At 40.2% G+C, this 11,331-nt stretch overlaps 1 protein-coding gene across 1 annotated transcript; it reads left to right on the plus strand.

Moving 5' to 3' along the window:
* Positions 1-1,297: 1,297 nt before the first annotated feature.
* On the plus strand, positions 1,298-9,434 carry LOC122671693 (probable serine/threonine-protein kinase WNK5). Its single transcript, XM_043869068.1, has 7 exons — positions 1,298-1,688; positions 4,221-4,486; positions 4,572-4,795; positions 4,907-5,064; positions 5,733-6,072; positions 6,705-7,061; positions 8,790-9,434. The coding sequence occupies exons 1-7, from the start codon at positions 1,596-1,598 to the stop codon at positions 9,266-9,268; spliced, it is 1,917 nt and encodes a 638-aa protein (XP_043725003.1). The 5' UTR covers positions 1,298-1,595; the 3' UTR covers positions 9,269-9,434.
* Positions 9,435-11,331: the final 1,897 nt, after the last annotated feature.

Here is an 11,331-nt window from a genome sequence, read left to right on the forward strand (position 1 = left end):
TGAAAAATCTGAGACCACCTACCAGCTGCATGGATCACCATAGGAGTGTAAGTATGAGTATCCTGTAGTATATAAATTATTAGAAAAAGGATAAATAATTAAATATAAGACAAAAATTTGACACATAACCAATCCAATTCATTCTCAGACATCCAATGGTTAAAATTACCACGTAATCCTTTTATGTGATACAATTAATTAAGTAGACAAACATGTAAGATTATGTATGTTTACGCTATCAAAAATCAATTTTTCTTTTTTGGTAATTTTAAAGTATTGTTTTTTCACATATTCGACTTGTATTTGAACAGAAACTTCACATATAATCGGGACCATCATAAATCATTAATGTTCACAAAATTTGGGTCTATGAGTTTAGCCTAATTTAGATCTACTACATGGTTTATTTTAATTTTTTTTTGGGGTAAGACGCACATGTTAGAATAATAAGGTTGTGGGGGCAGCGCAGCCTGCACCCAGGTACATGGGGGTGGGCACAATAACCACCCTACCCCCCTACACAGGCTGCCCATGTGCTTGGGTGCAGGCTGCACTGCGACACAGAAAACATTCTCCCTAAGATTGTAAAGAAAACTATTTATGACAGGCGGGTGCCGGGTGGGGAATGTGGCGGCCTCAGCTGAGCCATTGAGGATCCAGAATAGATAATAAATAAACTGAGCCGAGTTGACCAATATTATCACCATTACTCATGTAGTCCCAAGTGTCATACTTAAAATGCTGCTACTAAAGATGCTTTCTTACGCCCTTTTATTTGATGGTATCTCTTCTCTGCTTATATTGTTTTATGTTTTTTAGTGGGACCCACATGAACAGTATCCTGCGCCTACTAGTCTTTTATATCAATCACCCTCCCTCCCCTCTCCCCTCACGCCAAGCCTTCCCTTATCATTATTTTCACTGCTTTCCATCAATCCATTTCCAATTTCTTTCCAAACTTTTTTTTTTCTGATCAGATTCTCTCTCTCTCTCTCTCTCTCTCTCTCTGCGATTTGGGATTTTCTGGTCATTCACAAATGGTTTATTCAAAGCGTCGCCACAGATTCTTCAAGTTCAGAAGTCCAGTTCTTGTCTCGCTAAGTCCCCTCTCTACGTCTCATTAGCTTCTGATATTCTCCAAAGATTGAGATCTCTCCCACCTTCACTTTCTCTATTTCTCACTGAAATCAATTGTTCCCAATCGAAGCTCGTTCTGTGAAAAAAAGAGGAGAAAGATCAAAACTTTCAGTTTCTGTTCTGCTCTGCTCTTATAAAATCCATTTTTTTGAATTTTTTTCGATCCAAATGGTTACTGACGAGTACGACTTCTCACGTGCTGTAGTGGAGATGGCTTGGATCATGTTGAGGATCGATTACTCGAGACTATTCTGGCTCTTATTCGGTGTCTTCTCTTACGAAAATCACGAAGGAAAGCCTCGGATCTGACCTAAGCTTAGCTTTCCTTTCCTTCCCTCAATTCCTTTCTCCCTTCCTCAAATTCTAAATCCAAGTACTGAACAATAATAAAAAAAGCGGTTTTTCTCCCCCGCCTTGTTCGTATCGTCGTCGTCGAGTTCATCTCGGAGAAACCAAAAATGTCTAAAGCGCGAATTGCAGAGCGTGTTCGAGGAGCTGCTGCGGCTGACTCTGAGTACGTTGAAACCGATCCTACCGGCCGATATGGACGTGTAAGTTCTTCCCCTTCTGAGCTCTTCTGTCATAGCTCACACGTGGGTGTTTCTTTCTTTGTTTCTTTATTAGTTCCAGAGCCTACTTGAGTAACGTGCACAGAGGGAGAGAGAGGAAGAAACATTAAATAACTCAACTAATAGGATTACAGGGGTTTCCTGAAATAAATAAACTATATTATTTTCTGTTTGGTTTGGTTTCCCATTTACTCGAAATTTCTACTGTTTTTATTTTTTTGGGGTTTCTTTTTCTGAGTCAAACTTGAGGGATGGCTGAGCATAAGGATCTGAGCCATTGTTTATGGTTGAATCTAATGGAATTTCTAAATCATAAACTCCTAACTTTATGGAAGAGTTCATCACTTTCTCGATTTAATGTCTTCAACATCTATTATTGAATTCTTTCTCTTCTCCAAAGTCTCTGCTTTTGGAGTTAGAAGAACATTTTCCCTATTTATAAGTATAAATTCTTACTTCATACCTCAAAGAAAAAAGAAATAGTTCAATCTGTGTGGAAGATTTAGGACATAACGATATTATATTTGTTGAACTCTATTCACAAAGTTTGTCCTTACAACCAGGCACATCTCAATATGATGCCAAGTGGAAAGTGTTTTCCGTTCATCAACCAAACACAACCTACGTCTCCATGTGCTCTGTCTGTGTTTGGTTTGGTATTTTGGGACCTTTTCTTTTAAGGACAAAGCTTTCCTCTATCCATGGAGGACGGTTCTCCTATCATCCAAGGGTTTTTGTTATGTTCCAAAATACCCTTTCCATATCAATTTTTGTCCTCTCCGGCCTCTTAATGAATGGGATCCCATTCACCCTAGGTGGAGGGAAATTCGATTCTTTCTTTAAAGGCTAGGTTTTAAGTATCAGAACCAAGATCCTGACAAAGCTAGGTTGTGACAACCCTCAGGAAAATAGATTATCGGGTTGCAAAGAAGAAATGGAATATTGCGCTTCCCCTTTGGATTTACGAATATCCTCCTAGATTTTAGTATTTTTCAAAATACTTTTTGAGATTTCGTTTCTTTGTCTGTGAACCGGGTACCAGCAAAATTTCGTTTGAGCAGAACATAGGTACCCTTTTTTTTTTTTTTGTTTCTTCTCATGTGCGAGCTCCTATCTATCTTTTACATTGAAGCATAGAGATTCCAGATCTGATTGCATATACTAAACTGTTGATAGTTTTTCATGGCTTTACTAAAGTTCTAAAATAGCTTTTGTTATTAAATGTGCAACTAGGGATGTAAAAAGATCGGATTCGGCTCGGATAGTGTTATATCCGCATCCGCATCCATTTAGTTTTCGGATGGATTCAGATAATGCTAAACGGATACGGATCGGACATTTTATCCGTTTACATGTAAATATAGCTTTTCGGATAGCTATAGTCTACCTGTATCCATATCCATTTAGCTTTCGGACGAATTCGAAAACGGATACGAAAACAAATTTCAACTATTCATTTACATCCCTATGTGTAACCCTTCATTGGTATATGCTTGCACAGGTTTTGTATTATACTTTTACATTTTCTGTGGAGCTGCTATGCTAAGTTTGCTAATAATTGAAAGTTGATAGTGGAGGAATTGGTGAAAAGAAAACGAGTGAAGTGCAATAGGAATGCTCTTATGCTTTGTTTCACTAAAATGGAAAAGAAAAACAAGAAAAAAAATAATGGCAACAAAAGCTCTCTTTAGAAAAAGAAAAAAAAAAATTTTGGGGGCCCGGGCTTCTTAAAATTCAGAAGTAAAAACTCTGTAAAATTCATTAGTTGCTAGAAATCATGGTTTACAGTTGAACCAAATCTGAAAATGCCATAAATAATAGCCTTTTGTATTTGTAGAGGATAGAGGATATTAACATATTTGTAATTTGGAGAAAAGTTTCCTGCACGGAATGTAGGGCTACGTCCTAACATTGAGGGGTGCAAATGATCACCCTGCCCCTGATGTGTCAACGCACGCTTTCATTGGCTGTCATGCACGCGTGGCCCTACACTCCCAAGGAGAGAACGGTTCCCTTTGTAATTTTTAGTAACTAAGTTTGAAGTGGTGAGTAAAGAACTCTTGGATACTGAGTACTTGCTTATTTGAATATTTCCTAAAGTAGAGATGTTGGGAATATTACAAATCTCTAAAATGAGATTTTTATTTTTTTCTTTCTCCTCCCATAAATGACCATGTGAATTCCATGAAGATGATTCTATTTTGCGTCACCATTAGTGTAATGTGAGAGATTCCCTTACATCGATTATTGTGAGGGAATCAGCCATGTGTCTGTCTCTCTCCTGATCCCATGTGAAAAGATGTCCTTGCCCAGACCATCCCACACTCCCCATTGGTGCATGCCGCCAGTTTGTGAAAACAATTGGCATGCCCATTTACTTCAGATCCTTGACTCTTCATCTTATAGCTTAAAGTTTTGGGTTGGAGCCTTGGACACTTTTGTAAATCATATATAATGATAGTAATTCTTCGTCTCATCTCAATTCTCATCCATATGATTAGTTCTACTTTGCAGTTCAAAGACATTCTAGGCAAAGGAGCAACGAAGACAGTATACAGAGCATTTGACAGAGTCCTAGGGATGGAGGTGGCATGGAGCCAAGCAAAGCTCAACGATGTCTTTCGATCACGGGAGGAATTGCAGCGGCTCTACTCGGAGGTGCACCTCCTCAGCACCCTCAAACACGACTCCATTATCCGTTACTACACTTCTTGGATCCATGTGGACCAGAGAACCTTCAATTTCATCACCGAACTCTTCACCTCTGGCACACTCAGAGAGTACGTAATAATTAGTGACCTCCCTATCTATAAATAAATAAATAAATAAATGGTCCTAAAACTGCCATGTGGCAATGGATTATAGGTACAGACAGAAGTACAGGAGTGTGGACATCCGAGCTGTAAAGAACTGGGCCCGTCAGATCCTACGTGGACTTGTGTACTTGCATGGTAATGATCCTCCGGTAATACATAGAGACCTCAAGTGTGATAATATCTTTGTCAACGGTCATCTTGGACAAGTCAAGATCGGTGATCTAGGATTAGCGGCTATTCTTCGTGGGTCCCAACCGGCACATAGCGTCATAGGCAATCATCTTTCTCTCTCTCATCCATCTGTTCTGTATTTGCTTTAATCTGTAGAGATTATTATTAATTCCATATTAATTATGGTTAGCTTCTGGGTGGTTGAAATATTAGGAACACCGGAGTTCATGGCACCGGAACTCTATGAAGAAGAGTACAATGAGCTCGTCGACGTCTATTCCTTCGGCATGTGTGTATTGGAGATGCTTACAGGGGAGTATCCCTATAGCGAATGCTGCAACCCTGCCCAAATCTACAAGAAAGTGACTTCGGTAAGCCTGGATGCGTACATCTGTTCTCTGTCCAAAAGCGCTTCTGCGCCCAGACACATGGGTTGGGATCATGGGCATTCAGAGGGCGGGCCGATCATTTGGCCCACTCCCCATGTGTCTGGGCGCACTGTGCGCCCCTGGTGCAGAGAACTTTATCCCTCCACATTTTTATTATTTTGAGCCTTGTGGTAGGATGACATGCAAGCCAAAGTACATTTCTTATTTATATCCATTTTTTAAGCCATCTTTGTATTGTATGTCCATGTACTGTATTATAATCTTTAGCTTCATATTTCCGTAAGTGGTCTACCTATTTACAAAATTTGGATCCAATCTGATTTGTCGATCGGTTGATATTAGACGTAATTCTAATTTACTCATATAGCTCATCTTGTATGACACATTCTCTGCTGTATTTTTAATTGTTCAGAGATTTGATTTTTTTTTGTTTTGTCATCTTTTTTGTTTTATTTTGACATTTTAATATAAGAGACTGAACTCAAACTTGACACATAAGTAATAGAGAACGAGACCTAACTTCTCTGTAAATTTTGTTGATATATGCAACCTCTAAAAATGCCATGTATGCATGAACAATGGCTGATGTGGCTTGAAATTTCTGTGCCTACTAATCTGAATCAGATAGCTGAAATTTTCTACATTAATAGGGAAAGCTACCCGACGGATTCTACCGGATCCATGACAAGGAAGCCCAATGTTTCATAGGAAAGTGTTTGGAGACAGCCTCAAAGAGGTTATCTGCCAAGGTACTATTACAAGATCCTTTCCTTGCGTCTGACCAAGAAGAGGCCTTGCCAGCACCCGTTCCTGTTCCTCTTCCAAAGGATGAAAACCACAATCCCAGTGAAGAAGATGAAGATGATGTTGATGATGATGCTGAGGAAGCCTTGGCCAATTCAGAAAAGCGTGTCGATATCACAATTAAGGGAAAGATGAATCCTGAAGATGACACCATCTTTCTTAAAGTACAAATTGGAGATAAGGAAGGTATATATTGAGTATCTTATTCTTAATAGGGGTGTAAGTTTGGCTCTGTCGGCACGAACCCGCCCTGGCCCGCCCTGATCCTGAATAAGGCCTGGGCTGAGATACCTGAGGGTGGGTTAGGGCTGGAAATTGCTGGCCCTAAGTCAAGGTTGGGTCGGGTTAGGGTTGAGGCCTCGGGTTGAGCCCAGCCCGGCTCTGTTTTAAATTGTATTATATATATATTATAAACTTTAAATGTCACGTAAATTTTGTTATATAATATATTATATATGAAGATAATAAATGATAATATATTTTATTATTGTGTTATTTTATGTAAAATTGATAATTTTCTCTCAGACCCTGCCCAACTTAGTCCAGTCCATGCATCTCTACCTTCCCCCACTCCATGATTAGGACCAATTAGGGAGAGGGTGGGTCAGGGTTGGATTTTTCAGGCCCTGAGTCAGGGTCGGGTCTGGCTTGGGCCCAGCTAAAGGGAGTCAGGGTTGGGTTGGGGTTTTGAAATGCCCGGCCCAACCCGACCCTGTTGCAGCCCTAATTCTTATTTCGTCAATTAATCACATTTAAGTTTATGAGGTGATGATGAGTTGAAAATCTAAGTGGGTTTTTTTTGTTCTTCTTTTGAACAGGTTGTGTTAGGAATATATTTTTTCCTTTTGACATTGTAAACGATACTCCACTAGATGTTGCAACTGAGATGGTGAAAGAGTTGGAGATAAATGATAGAGAACCAACTGAGATTGCTGAAGTGATTGAAGAGGAGATCTCTGCTCTGGTACCGAACTGGAGGGTCTGGGTACCATCTCCAGACCATACTCTTCAACATACCTTCAGCTACCACGAAGATGACGATGGCGATGGGCCTCAACATCCATTCTATATCTCATCTTCATGTTCTTCCCAAGCTTCTCTTTCAGGGCTGAGAACTTCGACCCACAACAACTCTCGTGGAGATGATGTGGTTTATAGCTCCGACTGGCCTCCAGGTACGCTTATTGTTTTAAAGAGCCCTAATAAGATTCCACACGGAAGGGGGAGTAATAATCCCACATCGAATGTGAGTAGCTCGATGTGAAGACTTATGGGTACTTATTGAGTTCGGATCTTCTCCAATGACATTTAACCATTAGAGTCGATCGCAAACAGCTGCCAGCTCAGTTGGTTGGTGGCATTGCAAGTTGGTGCATGCCCCCCAGGAGGTCAAGGGATCGATTCTCCTGGATTGCATATTGTGTCAAAAAAAAAAGGCACCTTTCTCCCCCCTCCCCCCTCCCCCCTCCCCCCCTAGTTGTAGATTGTGGACTTGTCTTAGCCTTTCCCTTAGCGTAGTTGGCCTATGGGCCCTTGAGTAGAATAGTCCAAAAAAAAAAAAAAAAAACCACTAGAGTCGATCTGACATCATCTCTGGAGTGTGGGGACCTATGGATGGTGGAGAACGACTCCGGTAGTTAAATATCATTAGAGAGGATCTGGATTCATAATAAGTATGAAGTTTCATTTAAAAATGGATTTTCACTTCATTATGGTGTTTTTTTGAAAGGTTTACCTAACCTTAAAGATACTTCTCTTGTTTAAAATAGACTCACCCAAACTTAATGAGGCAATTGTTACACTAAGCGATAACCCTAACCAATATTTTTTTTAGGCAAGAGCAACATGGAGGGATGTGCAAAAAAATTAAAAAGTGGGATCCAAACCATTATAGACTGGTCCAAAGACAACATCATTACTTTAGTCGATGGTGTGTATCTTGCTCTTTTATCATGTGTTTCCATTGAAATCTTTGATGGATGAACAAGAGGTCCCCACTGATTGGCAATGGTGTGTCCTTGGGTCATTGTGCACTCTCTTGGATCCAGGGTCATCATTTATGACCATTTTGTAAAATAAGGTTTTCTTGGGATCTACCTTAGGATTACGGTTGCAACTAGGTCGGGTTGGGACGGGCTTTATAAAACCCTAGCCAAATCCCGAGTCTCCTTAGTTAGGTTCAGGTCGGACCCTGACTCAGGTCTTAAAAATCCAACCCTGACCCGCCCTCAAGGTTAGACCAGGCTGACCCTGATTGGCCCTGATCATGGGGAGGGGAAGGGAGATGCATGGACTGGATTGAGTCGGGGAGAAAATTATCAATTTCACGTAAAATAACACTATAATAAAATGTTTATGTCACTTATTATCTTCATTTATGATATATTATATAACAAAATGTGAGTGACATTTAAAGTTTATAATTTATATATATAGGGGGAAGTTTTCATACATGGCCGTGTAAGCATGCATGGTCGTGTCCCCTCTCACAAAGAGTTGGAAAAGTCATAAACCCCCCACCCATTAATTAATGCCTTGAAACTCCCACCCTCTCACTATGAAAACTTTCCCCTATTATATCAATATATATTTTATAGTACAACTTAAAACAGGGTTGGGTCGGGCCAGGCCAGGCTCAGTCCTATCCTCAACCTGGCCCGACCCAACCCTATCTCAGGGTTAGAAATTTCTAGCCTTGACCCACTCTCAAGGACAAGATATCTCAGCCCAGGTCCTGTTCAAGCTCAGGGTGGGCCAGAGTGGGTTTCGACCGATAGGGCCAAACTTGCACCCCTACTTAGGATAGTGGTTGAACGTTCACTGGGCGGTGAAAGAAAACTTTGTCAATAATTTTTAGTGGATTGGAAGAAACACCATTCACCAATCACCATTATTGACTGCAGGAGAGTCAGGTTTGTTTGATACCAGCTCTCAAAGCTCTGCACATTCCGGCAAATACTCCAACTTGAATGACTATTCAACCATCGAACATGATTTGGATACAGGTCCCAGAAGAAAAGAACACAATCACCAGCACCACCATAATGTAGCAAGCCACAAGTCCACAAGATTCTGCCCTGAAGAGAACTCGAGAAGAGGTCGTCGCACTAGTAATGTGAACTGTTGCAAGCAATGCAAGATGATTACAGGACTCCAACGAAGCCCTAGTTCCTGTGATCAAATAGCACTAGATACCCGTTACCTGATCGATGTTCGGAGCCAATTGTTGCACCAGTCTTTGGTTGAGGAACTGAACAAACGGCGGTTGTTCAAGACTATTGGAGCTGTGGAGAACATAGGATTTCGATCACCTTGTGAGTATTCCGGCAAGGCCTCTCAAGAAATTGGTTCTTCGAGGGTCTCCAGAGGTAAACATCTATAATTTCATATGCTTGGAGCCTGAAGGAACTAATGACACTCAAGAATTTTAGAAGTAAATGAGAGTGGTGGACTGAGGGAATCATGATGCACATATAGACTTGTATGTACATAGGAATGGTTAATTTGCTTTATGGATGAAAGCAGTAATCTGCCCTAGCATGTATTTATCGATAATCGATGCATTGTAGTCTTTTGGTAGTCTCTTAGTACTTTATTTTGTCACTTGACAAATTCGAATTAGAAATGAAATTTGATAGGTGAATAAAAGATAAAAAATTTCAGCTCCACCTGAACTGTTACCATAATTTACAGCTTTTACTTTCGATTGAGACCCTACTCCCCATTCTTACATGGCAAATTGAGGTCCATCCCTAGATCACCAAATTCCAGCCCAATCTTGGCCCAACCTGACCTTGGGCTGGGAAAAATAAACCCTAGCCCAGCCCATTTGGGTCAATCCTTTACGGCTTGAGCTGAATGTGGTAGCCCAAAACATGCAAATGTCTCTTGGCCAATCCACCCAAAAGAGGGCTCCCTTGATGGCCCATGTCATTTTAGCACGTGGAAGGATGATGTGACAATTCCGGTAGTTGGACAGATAGGGTAACATTTAGAATGGCCATTTGACAAATTTTGGAAGTATGATCATCAAGAACTGCTGGTTCATTGCCTTCAACAATATCTCCCCAAAAAAATGGATTCAGGATCCGATTGATCTCTTTTTAGAAACAAAATTATTCCTTGCTTCACAAATGGCCCAACATATAGCTGCAATAAAACTCTCAGAAAAAGGAAAAGCTAATCCAAGAGATAGAGATAAGATCTAATGATGAAAGACACCATGTTGCTCTAGAGAATGGACGGTGAAATAAAATGTGCTCAATTCTCTCAAACTCTTCCAAAAATTGTGTTCTATTATGCTTTAGAGGTGGCGAAAGAAATTTTTGGAGATAAGGGTACCACCATTCAATTGATAAGGCAAATCATTCGGCTTTTTATTATTGCATGTTTTATAGCCTTCTCTAAGCTCACCTTGATCGAGATCTATCTCTTCTCTTATGAGTCATATTTAGTTATGGGATTTTCTCATCTATTCCTCTAATACAATAAGAGTGCCACCATTTAATTGATGTTTTATTTATCTTAGCTATGTTTTGTTTTTTTTTTTTTTTTTTTAATATAAAAATTAAAAAAAAAATTTAATTCAAGGAGAGATTAGACATATAAATATTATTGTGTCATCATGGTTTTGTCTTATTATGTTTTTTTTCTTCTTTTCATTTCTTGACAATCATTTAATGAGAAAAAAACAACAAAAAAAAAAAAACTAGAGCTATGTTTGGTTTGAATTTAAATAAAGAGATAAGCACATAAATCAATCATAGCACATAAATCAATCATTGTATCATCATGATTTTTTGCTTTTTTTTTTTCTTGACTTCCAAACATGTGAAAAAATCCTCTCCAATGCACCAGTGCGTGCAACATGCATTGGATGTCGGGAATTGTCCAACACGTGCCCCAAGGACAGCTCCAACAGTCCAATGTGCACTGAAGAGGATCGAGACTCTCCAAACATAGCTTAGAGAAAATTAGAGCTGGTAATATGGTTAGAATTGCCATTGATAGATAGAAGCAATCAAAGGCACCACCACAAAAGAGAGAGAGGCATGCATTGCACGCATGTACATAGGACTACAAATAGAAACAAGTCCAAGGCAGTGTTAGTAGAGAGAAGCAATCAAAGGTGCTCAGACAACCCAATCCAGATCAATTGAGCTCTTCTCCAGGGTGCCCAGCGCCTAGGGTGCCCAAGGGGCATCCAACCATTGGGCTATATACTACACACACCCCGATAGCTGATTGGGCGTGCACCAAGATGTGTGCGGCACAACCTAGCTGTTGGATGTCCCTTGGCACTCCTTGGGCGTTGGGCTCCCTAGAGAGGAGTCGGATCCAGTCCAGATCCTCTCCAATGAGCGTCGAACTCCTTTCCTTAGAGGCATCCATCCACTGAATGCTCAATGAGATGTTCAACGCCTGAGCTGACTGATGCATCGAGAT

The sequence above is a fragment of the Telopea speciosissima genome, chromosome 8 (assembly GCF_018873765.1).
Source record: "Telopea speciosissima isolate NSW1024214 ecotype Mountain lineage chromosome 8, Tspe_v1, whole genome shotgun sequence".
Lineage (NCBI taxonomy): Eukaryota > Viridiplantae > Streptophyta > Magnoliopsida > Proteales > Proteaceae > Telopea > Telopea speciosissima.